The 19,568-nt window shown below is 37.1% G+C and overlaps 1 protein-coding gene across 3 annotated transcripts in view; it reads right to left on the bottom strand.

Annotated features, from left to right (window-relative positions):
- The window catches only part of LOC107558887 (protein FAM19A1-like), a 186,014-nt gene that overhangs the window by 10,259 nt on the left and 156,187 nt on the right, over positions 1-19,568 (bottom strand). For 2 of the 3 annotated variants that reach the window (XR_001605536.1, XM_016242582.1), the window contains exon 4: positions 1,943-2,067. Coding sequence is in view for 2 of the 3 variants with exons in the window: in XM_016242582.1 (XP_016098068.1) it covers positions 1,943-2,067 (125 nt within the window). In the remaining variant the exon portion in view is untranslated. Of the gene's footprint in view, positions 1-1,284; positions 2,068-19,568 lie in introns of those variants that run through there. The other variant, XM_016242581.1, reaches the window with a different exon arrangement.

Below are 19,568 nucleotides of genomic sequence, written 5' to 3'. Positions count from 1 at the left end.
TTTTCCCAGTGTTATCCAGTCTCACTTAGTAAGGTAGTGCTTTGAAAAATGGTGAGTGGAACTACTTGTCCCGAGCACCAGATAGGGGTGCAGGTGGCTCGCACAGGGCACTGGAAGGGGCAGCACCATGGCGCTTTGGTGGGATCCCAATTCGTCGGTCACGATGTAACTCGTAGTGACCGACTGAAAGGGAACGTCTCGGTTATGTATGGTAACCCTCGTTCCCTGAAGGAGGGAACGCAGACGTCACGTCCCGTCGCCACGGTTGCTGTACCACCGCTGAACGGCCGGGTCGCCGGCTCGGCTCCTCAGCAAAAACCTGGTATGCATTGCACCTGCTGCCTTATTATACTCACGCTGTGATCAACGGCAGCTGGATGCAATAATTGCATGCCAATGTGCATTGGCTCGTTTAGTTTACACTCGAAGTAGATTGGTCTATCGAAGCGATATCCCAATTCGTCGGTCACGACGTGACGTCTCCGTTCCCTCCTTCAGGGAACGAGGGTTACCATACGTAACACCAAGACGTTTCTTTACAGTCCTTTTCTTTTGTTTAATCTCAATTGGAGATTAAGGAATAATTCACCTTAAAATTTCAATTACTCTACTTTATGTCGCCCCAAACCATTTTATTTTTTTTACATGGAACTCAAAAGTAGAAATCTTTGAAGAATTGCTACACAGTTATTGCCAAACAATGAGAGTGCATAGTAATCTACTGTAAATAAGAACAAAAACGTTGTAGTCAATGATTTTTATGCTATATTTCATATAAAATTGATGCTTTTGTGAGGTAAAGACTGAACGTTTAGTAAGCATTAATTTAGATTAGTCATCGCCTTCGTCTTCAAACATCCAAATTGCAAAATGGTGGATCAGATGCTTTAGCACTGGTTCTTGTGTTTGTAGTAACCAAACATGACATTTCATTTTTGAATTTAAACAAAAATGAATGCAAACTTGGGCTAGACGTGAGCTTTAGGGCAGGATTATCAGTGAATATTGAGTTTTGAATTTATGAATAATCAGTAAATAAGATCTGATTACCTGTTCCTCAGAAATCTAGCAGATAATAGCACATTATGGTTCCGTTTTTCCTTTTCTTTTCTTTCTTTCTTTTATTTTTTTGGAGCTTGAAAGCTCCTAGTCTTGACATTGTTGTAAGGAAACAGCATAAAATGACATATTAGTTTGGAACGACATAAGTGTGCGTAAATAATGACAACATTTAAATTTTTGCATAAACTTTGCTTTTAAGCTTGACACAAGTGCGCACATTATTTTATGAATTCTCTTTAAAGTTATATCACACTAATAAATCAAGAGATGCTTTCTCTGGTTCATTAGGTTTGTATGCATGATCTTACCTTGGAAATCTCGAAAATCATCGGGCCACCATCGGATAAGCAGGGCTTGGGATAGTTTAAACACGTGCAGACGCCAAGGAGGGACCAAACCCCCTGTAACACTATCTACTTGACTCTCACAGATCCGCTGTCTGTCACCTCTCTACTGAATCAGCGTATGGGAATACTGATCTGCTCATCAAGTTTTAATATTGTGTCATGTGTACTTCCTGTCAGAGCTGTGATGTTTAGTGTATATTTGTCTGACTTGTGTCTTGATGTCCTGAACTTATTTAGTTTCTTATTTCTTCAGTTGAACTCAGCACAGCATCCTTTATAACGCTGCATTAAGACTAAATGAAGAAGATGTGTTCTCTGAGCACGAGCTACTGCCACATCATATCATGAGGAATAAATAGGTTAGTGAGGTCCAGAGTTACATGTGTCCCTTGGCCTTTCTTGTCACTGAATCATTTAACCGGTAAAGCTTGTTTTCAGAATATACAGGAAATTATATGAATTTTTTTCTGGAAAAATGTGTATATGTGTGTGCTTGTGTGTGAAGTGATGTTCAGCATGTTCCGAGCCCTCACCCTCGTGGTCTTGATCTTGTTCCCAGAGGAACACATCCAGCCGGAGTTGTCTGGTAGTGTCTTACACTCCTCTCCCTCCAGACACGGCTCCATCTCACACCACCACTTCCCAATCACGATGGAGGCTGATGGAGACACACACACAAACAAGAAAAAAAGAGTTTCAAACACGTGGATAAATTAAGTACAGCAGGGTTTACAATACTCCCATAGTGCATGATTGCAGAAAAAAAGTTTTTTATTGAACTTTGATGGAGCAAATAAGTCATAAAAGTTTGTTTTGTTTAAAAATCTTATAAATGTATGAGGAGGCAAGGGGTATATAAATACTTTAGCTAAAATAATATGTTTTGCGTAAATCTAAATTAATCACTTTAGCAAGTCTGTACTGTTTTCTTTTTATTTTGATACATAATTTATTTTTGTTTGTTTAATAAGTATGCTGCCATTAAAATGCTAATTAAAAAATACAGAAAAATATTTAAAAATATATTCTGAAAGCTTTGAAGGAGATAATAATATATTATGTCTTTACAGTAGTAAAAATAAATATATTTTTATTATATTCTATGATTAATATTGGATTTTTAAATATGATGGTTTCATTATAAATGATGATTATCTCTAAGGTAGACACTCAACTTAATAAAATTATGTTAACTCTGACTCTGAATCTAACCATGTCATGTCAATAAATGAAAAAGTCAGCCAGCTACTTATTATCATGTTATAAGTTAATGTACTTTTTATTACCTTGAACAACACTGAAAATCATAAGAGACATAAAAACATTAAATCTTAAACAAATTCTATCCATTCTAAAATACATTTTTCATGGCTGCCTGCGACTGTGTCAAGAATCAGTAACATTTCCATGCTCATAGTGAAATATTGATGTTTAGGAAAGTGTTGTGGTAAGTTTATGTGCAATCTAGTGATTTAGTGAAGAATAAAATCAAATGCTCCTTTTACCCTGGTGTGCCTTTTGCCCCACTGTATCCTATAACTGACTTATTAAATTAATCTTAAGCAATATGACAATTCTTGGCTTTTCGCACTTTAAACCACTAACCAGGGCTATTCTAAACATTGTAATCGTGGGTTATCTTGTCTCACGCTATTAATAATTTATCATGAGTTAGAAATTAATCCTGGACATTCAGGTTTCAAGATTTCACACTGTACTTTTGTAAACATTGGGTTACCATTCTTATTTACATATTTACGAGGTCAATAACATTGACTGGATTTGCAACAGGTACGTGACCGGCTTTAATTTGACTGTCCGTCTTTGGAAATGTCACCATGTAAATCAATATGCCTGTTTTGGGTTACCTGATGAAGCATGTGAAGGTTTCTGTGACTGAACAAAGCTCATGAATATTTAACAAGGCAAGCACTCTTTAGTTTATGATTGATTGTATGTTGTATGTAGCACTGTATGACACACTGCACACTTTTGGCAAGGTAATTCAGTTTAAGCACTGCAAAATCTAGAGCAGGGTATCATAAACTAGAGCGATGGGTAAGTATTTAGCCCAGGAATTAAAAATGTGGTAACCCAGGTGGATGTGCAATGTGAAAAGCCTCATATTTTAAGGTGATATTACATCGAAATTAAAAAAGGCATTCAGTATATTTTGACAAATATTTACTGAATAACATTTGCTGAAGAGGTCTTCTCAAGCTAAAAGCAAAACATGAAAAAAACCCCCACTTCTAATCAGCAAGGGTTTTGAGTATGTATTTGTGTGTGTATGTGTCAGGGTGCATTCACTGCTACAAACTACAGAGGGAGGAGGAAGAGAGGGAGAAACGTGGCGATGACAGAAATGGAGGCTGCCTCGAGTCACTGTGTTTTCCCTCGACGAAACGAGCTCTTGAAATGTTTTCCACAGTTTCAGCACAAGCTTCTGTTTCAGTTTCAAGCTAACAGACTAACATCACAGTGGGAAATAATTTCAATTATCATAGTTTTGAAATAAAACAGTATAAAGATATGAGAGGTGTTTTTTTAAACCAAGAGTTGAATGAAATTAATGAATGTAAACATTACTTTTGTTGCACTGGTCATGCAAATATGTACAGTAAAGGTTTCATTCCTCCAGACACTGAAAGTGCTCTAGCTGCTGATGTACTTGTTTAGCTATTGATTTGGAATAATGAAATTAAGTCCATCTATGTCAAATTCAGTGTATATTTCAGCTCACACTGCTCATGTTTTCTATGTTATTATTATTATTATTATTATTATTTTATGTTCATAAGGTAAAGGCTTCCAAACAAAAAACTTGAAATGTTCCATTCCTTACATAAATCTTTTCAAAATGAAAATTGTCATCATTTAACCTCATGCTATTCAAAACCTGACTTACTTTCTTCTGCTACGTTCTTTCTGCTACAGACACATTTCTCAAAATATCTTCCTTTTAATTCCACAGAAGAATGTAAGTAACACAGGTTTGCAACAAAATGAGGGTGAGTTAATGACAGAAGTATCATTTTTGGGTGAACTATCCCTTTAAGTCCACCTACCAACAACAAACCCTCTTTTCTACTGTTCTAATTCTGGCTGCAGAGAAGAGGATTTTCTGAGGTAAATTGTTTGGGATTTGAAGGTTAAAAGTCCAACTTAGATTTCATTATTCTGTACACTATCTTTGCTGTCTGTCACGAAGGTTAAAAGGTAAAAATGAATCAATATAAAGTCTTAGCGCAATCCTCGCTCACTACCGAGCTAAATCCAAGCAGAGGCTGACTCCTTTCTCCTCACAAACACACTCTTAGCTCACTGCTTTACATCCATTAGATTTTAACAGCGGATTTTCAGTCTTTGTGAAATCCTCATTCTACTTTTCTCTGAGAAAGCCAGAAACACAGCTTGCACTTTTGGTATAGGTGTGCAAGTGAGAAAGCCTGGTTTAAGTCCAAGTTCAAATAACTTGATACAAATATATAAAAGTAATCTTCATGTTGTTTGTGACAAACAAATAATCTGAATGTTCACTGTATTCTGTTGATTTTAACAAAAAACAACAACTAGGCTTTCAATTTCTGTTAATTTTAAAATTTAATTTAAACAACAAATGTTGTTTCGACACTCTAATGTGGTGTGACAGGTCGTCCAAACAGCAGCACGGTGCACGAGCGAATCAATAATCTCTTTCTCTTTACTACTAGTTATAACACAAAATAAAATGAGGGTCTACTGACATGTCTCGTCTCTCATGTAATCAGCCAATTCGTGTATAAACCAAATAATGATGCCAATAAAACTCCTTGTGAACAATATCACTTGACATTAAATTTACCTGTTAAATAAATCTAATTAAAAATAGCATGCAGTATAACTAAAACAATAAACATTTATTCAAATATATACTGTACATTATTATTATATTTTTACTTAATTACTCACTGTATATTTGAATAAATATCATATCTGTCAAAAATGTTTGGAACTTTTGAATTCAGTGCTTATGTGTTTCTGGCTCAAAATGACAAAGCAGGTCACATATCTATTTACCTAAAGCTTTTCTTTCCCTCAAATTACACCCCTTTATCTTCCTATATCTAAATCACTATAATACCTGTTTCCTTAGTTGGTCGACATCCATGGCACCCATTGAAGCTCCACTGTAGGTCAGAAAGCATTCACACAGATTACCATTTGACTAATACGCCACCTACTGTAGATATCAGCCTAATAGTCTCAACAGATACCCACACCCTGACAGCATTATCTGTCCCATACTTCTTCACTCTCATGTGCGGTGCACACACTAGCCCAAGGTTCATTAAACACTAAACTCCCTCTGGTCTGAACAGGATGGAGAGTGATTACCACAGACTCTTCCTGTTCCTTTACCTGCCACTTTTCTGTACAGCTCAGTTTTACTGTGTACCATCTTAATCACAAAGCAATTAGCGGTCAGCAGGGGTGTATCCACATTCTTTCTAGGTTAAAGATACACTGCGATTGTGTTGTTGTGCAGGACAGACACCTGCAGTTATTCATCCACAGATGAGATATTAGTTTTGTTATTATTGTCCGTCTTCAAAATACATGGACTATTTCATAGAAAAACAAATGGAAACACCCATCTGAGTGGTCAGACTTGTTAAAACTGTTGTAGCAAATTAGCTCAAAATGGAAACGTATTTAAATAATTACAATTAATTATAATTAATTACAAATATTTATATCAGCTGCCAGAAGGAACTGTAGCAGGATTAATATTACAATCAACTAATCTGTTCTTCCAGCAAACATTCAGTGTAAATTCATATCAACTCTAAGAAGTGATATTTTCAAGGCCACAGAATATAACTTTCTTTCAGTACTTAGCACATCTAGCAAGATTGGCTCGTTAAATTGACTTAGTTTACAAGCAGTGATCTTATCTGGCTAAGCTGTCCTTGCTGCCATCGTAACCAGTGGCCTGGGGGTTGTTCACAGACATCCCGGTACCCAATCCTGTTGTTGGGTGAGGGATCTGTTGGGTTATCTGTTAAATATAACAAATAACAATGTGTCTGATTTGTCCAGTCGTTACATTGTGAAAAATAAATGCGCAGAATGACTTGTGACGATTGAGTTCAGTTAGTTTCTTCATCACGGATTTTTAGTTTGTTCACAGTCAGTTTCTTTTTTCTAGTTTTCCCACCAGTCATCAGTTACCATGGCCATTCATTCAAGAGCACACCTGTATTTAGTTCATCTAGTCGATTGGTGGGTGAGTCACAGTTGTATCCAGCATCCCTGTATACCAAACAGTTACAGTGAATGGCTACTTCTATTTTAAATGATGACTCCCACCATTTGCACAGTGAGTTTCAGCTTCTTTCCTCTGGATGGAGGTTTCTAGTCCCAAGGTGTAAGACAAAGCGGTATAAAAACAGCTTTGTTCCCGCTGTTTTAACTGTGTTAAATAAGCTGTAGGATGGTGGAGTTTTGAGCACTTGTATCATTTATCATGTTGTTATTGTGATTTTATTGTGTTTATACTATGTTTTTAAATGTGTTTTGAAATTGCGTGTCAAGGATGGATGTCACTGTCATTTTACTGCAAAACAAATTTACCTGCGGTTTTAAATAAAGTAACCAAACCTAACCATTGTGTACTTAAGTTGCTCACTTCTTCTCCCTCATTGCCTGGTTTTGCTCGTTTATGTTTTCACACTGTCTTGAGTTTGTTAAGGCTTTTGAGTTTGATATAATAAATATTACCTTCCTTCATCATCTTGGAAAAAAACGTGACAATGACACACTCTACACGAAATGTTGCATTCTATTTTGAGCGCAGATATTGCACAGGTGTTTTGCCACGGAGTGCTTGTTCTCAAATGTAATGTTCCTGAGCTCAGAAATCAACAGCAACCAACAAGCCTCTTTTTCATTGTGAAGGATTTATATTCAGACACTCTAAATGTTGAAGCCATTTGAAAAATAATGAAGTAATACCTGCAAAAAGCAAAAAAGAGAAAAAATAAATCAATTTCACAGAACAGAGCAATGATGGAAGCACTGAAGGCCAGATTAAAACTCTGGCCTAACAGGGAGAATGACATGAAATTTGATACTTTTTTTGTATAAAAATGAATTGTATTCAGGGCACTCGAGCTTGTACTGTCTGAGGAGAATGTAGATGAACTTACATTCAGGACAACACATGTACTGTAAGACGGCTGTTTGGAATTTATTAAGTAGCATTTCAACACTCAAATGATAAACACAACAGTTAGTTCCGGTCCTCGGATTTGAATGGCTGAATGTGTTCCAAAAGGTCTGATATAACATTGTGACTCTTTTTGCAGGTTACATCATTTAGCCAGCAGGGGCAACGATAAACTTTACGAGTGAGTCACTGAATCATTTATTCAACTGATTCATTCAAAGAGGTAGGCTGTGTCCGAAATCGCATACTCTCTTGAGTAGGTACTTTTTTGTACAAGTGATTACTTTATGACCACAAAAAGAGTATGTTCTATATAGTATGAATGTAACCTACTACATTTGTCATTTTGTCATTGTCACATGACCATTGTCAGTTGTGTTGTGCCACTGCCATTCATAAATTCTGTCCTGTGGCCTCGTGGGTAAGTAATGTACTGTGAATTCGGGCATACTTATTTTGTCACATACTGTTTTTCGCCTACTATATAGTAGGGAAGTATGTGATTTCAAATGCAGCCACTAATTCATTCAAGAATGAAACATGTAAGTGTCTTTATGACTGAACCATTGAATAATGCACTGATTAATTGAAAAACACTGATTTATTTAGTAACATAACAAGTGACTGGGCCGGTCCCTATACCAACACTGGTGGCCACTCAAAAGTGAGTGCATGCGACAAAAAGTTGGTCTGCAAGACTGAAAGGTCTGAAAAAAAGCAAAGCTCATTGCCCTTAATCAATACTGAGTAAATTATATTTCAGACAATTTTGTCTAGTTAGTTTTGTATATTTTTTGCCAGTAAAAATAGTTACAAACAAAGACATAGCAAAATTACTGTCATGTGTATCCAAGCAACACCCAGTAATGACGTTTCTGGATGAATCAGTGTTTTTGAAAAAATCTGTTGAGTGAATGATTCAGCGACTCATTCATAAAATCATATGCACATTCGAGGTCTTTGCATGATATTTGGCCCAAGTGTTCTAGTAGGCATGAAAAAACGTAACTGTGTAGAACAGAACATTTGATCACCTGATGGGACACACTTACATCATAGTGTTGTAAAAATGCAAAAGTTTTTACAGTGCTTTATTTACACAGTTGGCTATTCAATAATTATGACTTTAAAATAAACTTCTAAATGTCTGTTCAGTAGTCTCTATGTAACATATGACACCATTTAATTGTGCTTCTAATAAAGCAATAAAAAGCATTTGCAAAGAAAATACACATGCTCATCTCTGCACCAATAAAATGTGCAACACTTTGGGCCCTATTTTAACGATCTAAGCGCATGGTCTAAAGCGCACGTCGCAGGTGCACTCAGCGCGTGTCCGAATCCACTTTTGCTAGTTTAACGATGGGAAAACGGTCGGCACGCCCGAGCACATGATCTAAACGGGTTGTCCCTATTCTCTTAATGAGTAAGGGGTGTTTTTTGGGCGTAACGTGCAATAAACCAATCAGAGTCTCATCTCCCATGCCCTTTAAAAGCCAGTTGCGCTCGCGCCATGGTGGGTTCGCTATTTACATGGCGGAATGTAATTTTTCATTTTTAAAAATTTTTGTGTGCTGCTGCGCGACCCTGTGTGTGTAATAAGCAAAGTGTATGCGGGTTGTGCACCCGCCTATAGGCGCATATTACTAACACACTTTTTAAATAACAAAGAAAAAATATTGCGGCAGACTTTAGACCAGGTTTGAGTTGGTCTATGGCGCCAACAATGTGCCTGAACACACCTCTTTTTTAGACCAGCACGCCCATGGGTGCACAAATGGTCGCAAATAATTTAATTAATGAAGAATGAAAGGATTAGATATAGTGTAGATTTAGTGTATGTTAAACTTTTATAAAAGCAATATCACACTCACAATTATGCACTGTCTGCTTCGCTTCCACTCATGTGATATGGCTTAATTATTAAATTCAAAATTATTTTATTTATACATTTCTTTTATAATGTACTATTCTATTTGCATATAATAAGTTTCCATGATTTGGAATTAATCTGAAAAATATTGTTGTATCAATTTAAAGCAAGTTTACACAAAACATGAGCAACATGACAGATTTTGTCCAAATTCTGGAACACTCCATAAGACACTTTCAGCACTTCCTGCCAGTACTTAAATGTGTGGATACAGCAAAGTCAAAGTGAGACAAATTATCTGATGTCTGCCGCACCAGCGTTTGACCCGTCTGACAGATGGCCCGCTCTCTCTCTTTCCATTGCAAACTTGGCAAGCAGGAGAGAGCTCACGAGAGAGGACACCAGGGTCAATGCTTTTACTCTCAGACTTTTATCTGTCTGGATCCACGCCAGACCCTGTTCAGGTGACCTTCTCGGCCTGAAGACAGGCCTTTCTCACCGGGCCTTGATCTTTCTATGGTCCCCTCCGGCTTCTCGCCCTCTTTTGGGTCCTCCCGGCCATCACGAAGTCACAACTTCAGCAACTTTTTTTGCCATCGTAGCCTCAGCAGGATAGTGTTTCCTCCCAGGAGAGGGCAAGAAAAAGTGGATTATTGGAGCATAGCAGGACCCATGGGGCCCAGGTCTCACTTTCCTGGTCATCTGTCTTCTTAGAGTCGCTGCCATGAAGGAACCGTAGGTAGAGGTTGACTCTTTTAGACTGATTTAAGATCAGTTTTTCCAGTTTGTTGTAATGGCTTGTGGTTGCATTTGGAGAAGGTCCTTGATCACCATAAGTGCTGTATGATTGGGAGTAGGTGTGGACTTTGTGATGTGCTTGTAGATCTGTGACCCTGAGCAGCACGCAGGTTGGCAGTACTGTCAGGTATCAGATAATGTCATCTGTCACCCGGCATTAAATAAATCAAGCTGTCAAAGGGCGTGTCATTAACATCACACTATGTTGTCTATCACTGATGCAGAGGTGACACTTCCTCTTTCACACACACACAAAGACACACTCATATCCAGAGGGTCATTCAAAAGCAAAACTGAGAGTGACAAAGTATCTGTCAATCATCTGTGGAAGAAAGCTCCTTGAGGAACCATTATAAGGGATTCAACCAGGCCCGTTTCTAGGCAAACTAGGTGGTTGCTTAGGACTAAAATACTGTATACCCAAATATAAAGTATTGCACCCAAATAATAATGGCAATTACAGCACCTAAAAGTGTCAAATTTTTTTCTAAACAATCTTGGTACCCCCATGCAGATTTGAATTTTATATGAAAACACCAGGGACCACACGATGGATTCAGCAGCACACCATGTTTTCCCAATGTCACTCAATCGATCACTTCCAGCAGAGATTAAGAGAGCTAAGCAATTACACTTTAAATTCTCATGCTTTGCTTGCAGGTGTTAATTCACAGCGCCGGGGTCCGGATCGATACATCAGTGCAGATAATGGCCAGCCCCCTCTGGCCCCGCCCCCGCCGTCCTGCACGTCATCAAAGTGAAAAATGAACTCACTCTTTAAATCCACTCCAGCCACTCTCTCTTTCTTTACCTGCCCAGAGAAACGGTCTGTTAATGACCTGATTGATTAAATAAGGCCTTTGCTGGGCTCTTGGTGAGGACGGATCAACTGTGTTTTCTTTTTTGAGTAGGCACAGGTAACAGTCGCAATAAAGCCGGATAAGGTCAGAGGGCGAGCTGAGCAGCTCTAATGAACCTGGGGTGTAATTAACTGAGATCAGGTCTCCGTCTGAGGGTCAGAGAAGGCCGACCTCGTAAGGGATGGAGTGCCGTTAGTCGCCATTAGTGAGTGTTTTACATGGAGGAAGAAGTGTGGCTTGATTAGACATTCAAAGAGCAGTGTAAGGCCTCTCAATCATGACCCTGTCAAAGCCCTCAACTCTTAATGAATAGAACTTAAGAGTCCTCAGCCTTTCCTCGAAGTGAGCTTGACTATGTGTGTTCTTCTTAATGGAACACTTGACTGAGCCGCGGTATTAACTTATGAGGAGTGCATTGTTTGGTCGATTATGCTGACAAACTGTCCACAGCTCACAATAAATGCAGAAAACAATGTCTAATTATTTATAAGATCAGAAAATTCTCAACCCACTAATTAGGCTATGTAAAAGTAACTGTTTTGAAACTTGCTGGTAAACTACTTAAAACCCTGTGAATATGTTTGACAAGTATAGTTTTCTTTCCTGTATTTACCTGCTTCCTATTGGCACAGAAAGTGTGGGCGGGGCATATTAAAATGGCTCATCCTCTAAAAGCCAGAAGGCTTTAGTTATAACCATGATTTGTTACTTGCTAGTTGGCTGCATGTGGTATTAGGGGAGGGACATTCTCATTCTAGAGGGTCCAAAAAAAAGTCACAAAAAAGTCACAATTATGTCACAACTGAGGATGCAATTACAAGACAAAAAACTGCAGTTAAGAAATATAAAGTTGCAAGAGTAAAGAAGTTGCAACAGTAATAGTCGTAAATATTAAATAGTCTCATTTATGAGAAAAACTCATAAATGCAGTAAAGTCACAATTGCAATATAAAAAGTGGCAATTCTAAAGTTGCAACTGTGAAATAAAATGTCACAATTGTGAAAAATAAGATTGCAATTAAATGGTAAAATGTTGCAATTATGCTTAACTTTGAGACAAAGTTGCAAGTGTTATAATGTCAAAACTGAGATAAAAAAAAGTTTAAACGGTGATATATATATATATATATATATATATATATATATATATATATATATACACTGTATGTATGTATGTATGTATGTATGTATGTACACACATGTATATATACTGTATATAAAGTCACTATTGACAAAGGGTATATAACAAAGTATTGAGATTAAATTTTGTTATTGACCCAATACTTATTTTCCACCATAATTTGCAAATAAATTCTTTAAAAATCCTACAATGTGATTTTCTGGATTTTTTTTTCTCATTTTGTCTCTCATAGTTGAGGTATACCTATGATGAAAATTACAGGCCTCTCTCATCTTTTTAAGTGGGAGAACTTGCACAATTGGTGGCTGACTAAATACTTTTTTGCCCCACTGTATAAGGTCGCAATTGTGAGACATACGTAAAGTGGCAATTGTAATAGTTGCAATTTTTACATATAAATTCCCAACTGTGATTGATTGAATGAAATATAATGTCACAATTGTGAAATATAAGGTTGTGAAGAACAGTCACAATTGTTAGATACACAGTAAAGTCACAATTGTGATAAAGTGACAATTGCAATTGCTCAAGACCTATTAATTTGAAAGATATAAACTCACAATTGTGAAGAAGTTGTGAGCTATGATACCACAATCGTGATTTATGATCACAATCAAGAGGAATAAAGTCACAATTACCTTTGTATCCAAATTTTTTACTCTGAGCCAGAAAAGGGTTTCTATTAGAGACAGAGCTAGAGAGAGATCTAGAAAGAGCACAAATAAAAGGCCGTGTTTATTAGTGCAGAGTTGCTCTAATCCTGACCTGCCCTCTCTGCAGGCACCTGACTCACAGGTAGAGCTGTTTCAGAGTTCTTCTGCCCAGGTGCTCAGAGAACTGTGTGCTCATGGATTCTGACAGCTCCGTCCTTGCAGGGTGCCACTGATGTTCATTATTTCAGACTTCCATCGGCCGCCTAGCAGTCACAATACCGCCTCTGCCTCAGATGAGCACTAAACGCTGTGTTAAAACATCATTATTAAGGTGAGAAACGAATGACACCATAAATATGCAATTAATCTTCAGAACTGGGGCAAAGTTTAATTGCGACCAAACAAACAGAATATGCAAATGTGGTAACATTATGTGAGCGGTTGTAATTATGAAGTTACACATAATGGTAATTAAAAAGCTAGAATCCCGCAATGCCCTTGCTGGTTTTCATTGTGCCGTGCATCACTGCTCCTGATTGGACTTCTATATGAAGTCGTACAATCTTATTGCACGTCTGGAGGAGCCTATATATTTTCATACCCTGTTTTTTTTTTTTTTTGTGGGTGTGTTGATCACCTATGTTTTTTTTTTTGCTCTCTTCAAGTGTATCTGGTTTGTGTGTGTTCTGCAGGGCTTCTATCAAATGCACCATGACAACCTGTCATGCTTTGCATTAACGGCCCCCAGCAAAACAGAAGGGCTCATTCTACATCAGTGGTGGTTACGGAAAGACTGTGTGTGTGCGTGTCTGCAGAGAGACAAGGAAAGGGGAAAAAAGGACAGAAAACATCTTGGAGAAAAGAAAAACAGCAGAAGGGATGTAAAAGTGGAAAAGGCAGTAGACTTTCACACAATATTAGCATTAGCAAAAGATGAAACATTTCTGAGAGGTTTTTTTTTGTACTTATGACCCTGCAAAATTGGGTCTAAAGCTGGGTTATTTTCATCCTAATGTGTGTGAACGGCCCCCGTATGTGTGTATGTGGTGAATAAGCCCTGCATTTGACATGTTAAAAGGGATGTTCTTTACTAAGAGTCTTGTTGGGCCTGACATAACTGGGACATAGTTCTTCTTGTCAACGCTAATAATCAATTCCCATGCTGGGATAATCTGACAGCACACTCCTATTTAATGTGCCACTGTCTCTATGCACACAGCTGCATATCTCCCAAAACAATCATTCTCCAATCTAACACAAAATTAGCTAATCTGTCTTCGCCGCCTGTTTGAATTAAATATATTAAGCGCAGATATTATTACAATTTTCAGTGCAGAGAACTTAATATTTTTTGCTTGTTTACCCTTCAGGTGGAGAAAGTTGGTAATATTTTATGAAAGCATCATCATCCCCATGAGAATTTGAACTAAGTGGATTTTTAATGCAATGTCCAAAAAAAAATAAAAAAAATAAAATGTGATAATAAAATTGCAAGATTATTAAAAAGATCTTACCTTACCTTCTTTTTTACTCAAAAACTTACATTAGCTGGACTAGTCCCTATAAATACAGTTTTAGCATGATTGTGAAATGGCAAAAAGCCCTGCTGAAATAAAAACCATTCTAAGCTGGTCTGCTGAACTTAGCTGGTTCAAGATGGTCTCCCATCCTAGACAAGCTTGTTTTTATCTTGCAAACCCCACTAAAACCAGCCCAACAGAGCGGTTAAGACCAAAAAACCATATTAGTTTGGTTTAAGATTTAAAGTTTAAACGATTTAATGCAAAAGCAAGTCATGAAACAAAATTAGCTTCTTTTTTTTTGGTCTTCCCTGCCTTTTTGAATGAGATATTTTAAACATATTATGCTGGGGGTTTTCTCTCCATATTTTTGTTTGTTTACCCTTCAGGTTGAGAGAAAGCGTCATCACCATGAGGTTTTTGAACTAGTGGATTTTTTATAAAATAAACACAATTTTAATACATTTATTTAATTAAATCGCTTTAATTTTAAGATGGTTTGCTGGACTTAGCTGGTTTAATATGTTTCCCAGCCTGGGCAAGCTTGTGTTTAACTGGAGAAAAGTGCCAAAGACCCCCATAAAACCAGACCACAGATCACTTAAGACCAGCTTTGGTTGGTTTAAGACTTTATTTATTTATTTATTTTTCATTAAGAAATTACATAGATTTAACACAAATGTATCTAAAACTAGCATATGAAACACAATTAGCTAATTTGTGGCTTCCCTGCCTGTTCGAATTAAATATTTTAAACAGATTTTCCAGCACACAACTCCTACATCCATCCATCCATCCATCCATCCATCCATCCAAACAAACAAAAAAGCATTTATAATTAGGTTTTATGATTATATTAAATATATATTATTTATGGTTTAAGCCTGGACAAGCTTACATTTAGCTAGTAAGTGAAAAAAGCCCAAAACACCAGAAAAAAAAAAAAAAACGGAAACAGAGCAATTAAGTACAGCAAACCAGATTAGGATGGTTTAGGATATTTTTTATTCGACAAGAAGTTACTGAGATTTAAGATAAAAGCAGCTAAAATTACCACATGAAACAAAATGAGCTAATTTGTGCCTCCTCTGCCTGCTTGAATTAGATATATTAAACATATTCGGGTTTTTTTGGCACAAAGAACTTCATATTTTTTGTTTGTTTACCCTTCAGGTGAAACGAAAAGGAGATTGTATGTGTTTATTTTTTCATTAATAACTCTGCCTAAACGACTTCTAAAAAGTCAGATGACAGGAGGGCGACGGCTCTCCAAATTTAGCCATTCTCTATTTGGCACGTGAAATGTAAACGCCATGCACACTCGCTGACAGATTTTAGTAGGGCGACACAAATTGTGTGAGTGTGTGTGTGTGTGTAATAGAGAGAGAACGGTGGTGACAAACAGTGTGTGTGCTTTAAATATGTGTGTGGGGTGTGACTATGTGCATAAGCGCGCTCGTGTGTGACAGCAGCAGTGTGTTTGAGTCTGTCCCTGCAGGTCCCCCCTCAGGTCTCCGTCAGGCTCAGCCGACAGAGTCGTTACTCATAAAGACAGTATTATTATCAAGCAGAAGATGAGTATATATCCAGGCCAGAGCACACATGAGGGAAGTGGGAACTTCCTCCATAACTGTATAATCACTCGATTGTCTCGATTTCATGAAGATACAGAACAAGGCTTCATTAATCAGCATTTACGCTAACTCAAACACTTCTGCAACTGTTTACATGTAGTACTCTGATGAATAATTATACTGTGTTGGTTTACACAAAGACCAGACATGATACACAGGTTTGTGTTCAGACAACATAATGCAAATGGACTTAGCATCAGTCATTGTCATGAGACTACAAGGAAGGCGAAGGTTAGGATCCAAATGGAGAAGTTTAATGGTGTAAAAGGAGTAATCCAAAATCGTAGTCAGACAGGCATGAGGTCATACACAAAATCAGTCCAAACATTGGCATAGTAAGGAGCTCAGGAAAACAGAGAAATCCTGGCTATATGGCTTAAAAAAACAAGAACATGAAACAAGACCAGACCACAAAACAAGACTCAAGATATTGCACAATAATGAGATGCAGATTCTCTTAAGAATAATTGTCTTTGTGTAAACTGTTAAAGAAACGATGAATATGAATGAGCTACCCACCACATTTTAGCTTGCTAAACAACACATGCGAACAACATGAGTATTATGATAGTATTTGGCGTTGTGCTACTTTTGCTGGTATATGCTCTCTTTTTGAAGGCGTCAACTGTGTATATCATTGAGGCTTCTTCATTTCAGAAAAGTAACCATTGCATTCTAAAGTAAGAAAGAAATTACATTAATTTACGACTCACAAGAAATAACAGTCAGTTTAATAACGGTTACTTTTCTGAAATACGACATCCTCGATGATGGCTGACAAATGCAACCTCTAAAGCGTGCAGCCTTTTGAAATGAGACACAGATATAGTGTTGTAGTGAGTCATCATGACTCTTTCTGCAGGTTACATTGCTACATTAGCAGGTGAGAACAAGTGACTGTTTAAAAACGCTGATTCAACCAGGAATTAACTTTAACTAGCTAACTTTAGCTGTGTCTGAAATTGCATACTGCCTGAGTAGGTACTACATCGAATAAGTACTTACTTCACAACAAGAATGTATGAAGTATGAATGATGTCAGGATATACTACAGTACATCTGCCATGTTGTCATTGTCATGTGACTTATGGAGTCAGTTGCGTCGATTCACTGCTATTCACAAATCCTCTCTTATGACCTCATGGGATAGAATGCGTCCATCAGATAAGCATTTCGGAATCTCTCCGGCAGAAGATGGTCATCCGGAACGGTTCGCTTACAGTTTAGCCTAATATATAGTAGCATGAGCATAGAATGTGCAGGGGACGTGTGTCCCCCACTTTTAATTAAAGGGCCACTGTGAATAAATCTATATTTAAATTCAAAGACACAAGACAGTCACATTTGTTTTGGATATTTGTATCCAAAATGATGTGAACTTTATGGAGCGCTAAACACTCTCATGTAGTGTATGTATGTTTCATTCATACTCAAAGTCGGAGGGCGCACTCATGCAGAAAGTCCAAAACTGAAGTAATGATAACTAAAGACGTGCCAGGAAATCCCTAATATGGACAAAGGCATCCAGTGATAACTGTAGCTAAGCTGAATAAAAAGCTGAAACGTTTTGACTGGTGAAACAATTGTGACAATATAGGGGTTATGTGTGTTTTTCAAGTTATCTCCAGGTAATAAATAAATAAATAAATGAAGTATATGAATGATGCAGTGCTAATTGACATATTTATTACAGTACAGAAACTATAAAATATATTTTCTGCCTTATTCTGTGATAAAAATGGAAAAAAAGTGTTTGTAGTATATAAATCAATCATAAAATTGACATTTTGAAAATATAGGCAAAAATACTATAGAATACAAATAATTGGTTATTGTCCAGCAGCACATTTGATTTCATAGTCAATTAAAAGAGATTAGACATTTTAATTTTTTTATTCTTTGTTATTATTACTAATAATATATTTTTTTAATTATTTTTTTATTTATATATTTTTGGTCAATTACATAAAAAAAACTTATTACATTTGTCACTTGTGTCCCCCTCACTTCAGAAATGATGGCTACACCCCTGTATAGTAGGGAAGTAGGCATATTCAGATGTAGGGACTGTCTTCATGAATATTTAATTCATGTACTCACTCAACAGATTTGTTCAAAAATAATTCAGGAATGAAACACTATGAGTTGTTCGGAGATGCATAACGGTTGGTTGTGCTTGACTTCTTTTGGAAGTATTTTCATTGAAGCATAAACAGACAAATAACTGGCACTATTAAACACACTTAATATTAACTTCTTGTCTACTGAACTGCTATATAAGAGCAATATCATACAATCCTGCTGCCTCCGCATTATTTCAATAACTTCTCATAAACGACCCAATTTGTCACTAGTTCAAACAAATTCATATTCAGAACGATAGGCCTCCGAATGAGTAGGAATATATCCTATTTAATTTAATGAGGAACTTTGTGACTGTTAAAAAAATGTTTTTTTTATAGCATGCATGTGTATAGTTACATCGCTTCACTGTTATTTAGAACTATTTCAGTGGAATTAGTAGGTCATATGGGTACTTTTCAATTACTGTTTTATGAATTTGGACATACTGCTCATTTCGCATACTGCTCTACACCTACTATACAGTAAGAAGTAGGCACATTCATATGCAGTTCAACACTGAACTAATTTCAACTGAATAATGACTATTTACTATTGTGTTTTTAGAGCTGCTTCACAGCAGAATTGAATTTCGATTTCATTACTGAATCACTATTTTCTTGTTTGTCATTGTAAAGCTGCTTTGACTTGGCTTGCAGTGTTGGACTGGTGTATTGATCTGACCTATAAGCATCTAAAACTGTGCTGCACCAAATTCTGTGCCAAAGATACCATCTGTGATTAAGATACCATCACAACCATAGTCCAAATGTTCCCCTTAACAAGTAATCCAAATCCTACTCTTGTCACACACAAAGGACGTGCATTTTTTTAATGCAGTGTATGTGCAACCATATGTAGATGGTGACTGCATCCAGACAGTCAACCCCTCACACATCACAGTGATCTGTCAACTCTGTTCTTTATCTCACCTGCCCACATAACATGCTGCCTGGCTTGATCGATACAATAGCAGATGTGCGGGACTTGGCTCTCCCTGCAGGACACTTGCATGGAGGCATGAAGTGTGACTCTTTCTTTATGCTATTACACAGATCACATTAGTATGCTGCGAAGAGACACACGGCTCCAGCTCTAGTGCACCGTACCTCCTAGAGTTTGGCATTCAGTACGATCTGTTGTGGAACAGGGTGGTGAAATCACCGTATTGAAAGTATTCAAAAGACAGAGTGGAAAGCTTGAAAAATACTTCTGAGGAATGCTGAAAGTGATGTAGCATAAAAAAGTGACCTTTCAAAGTTTAACAGTTTTGTATTCTTCTGGTGGAAGGGAACTCAAGTGGAATACTAATTTACTGTCACATTTGAATGCATGTATTTACTAATAT

Source organism: Sinocyclocheilus grahami, unplaced genomic scaffold (genome assembly GCF_001515645.1).
Source record: "Sinocyclocheilus grahami isolate Dianchi unplaced genomic scaffold, SAMN03320097.WGS_v1.1 scaffold664.1, whole genome shotgun sequence".
Lineage (NCBI taxonomy): Eukaryota > Metazoa > Chordata > Actinopteri > Cypriniformes > Cyprinidae > Sinocyclocheilus > Sinocyclocheilus grahami.
The sequence above is the reverse complement of the archived record's forward strand: the minus strand, read 5'-3'. Positions and strand labels throughout refer to the sequence as shown.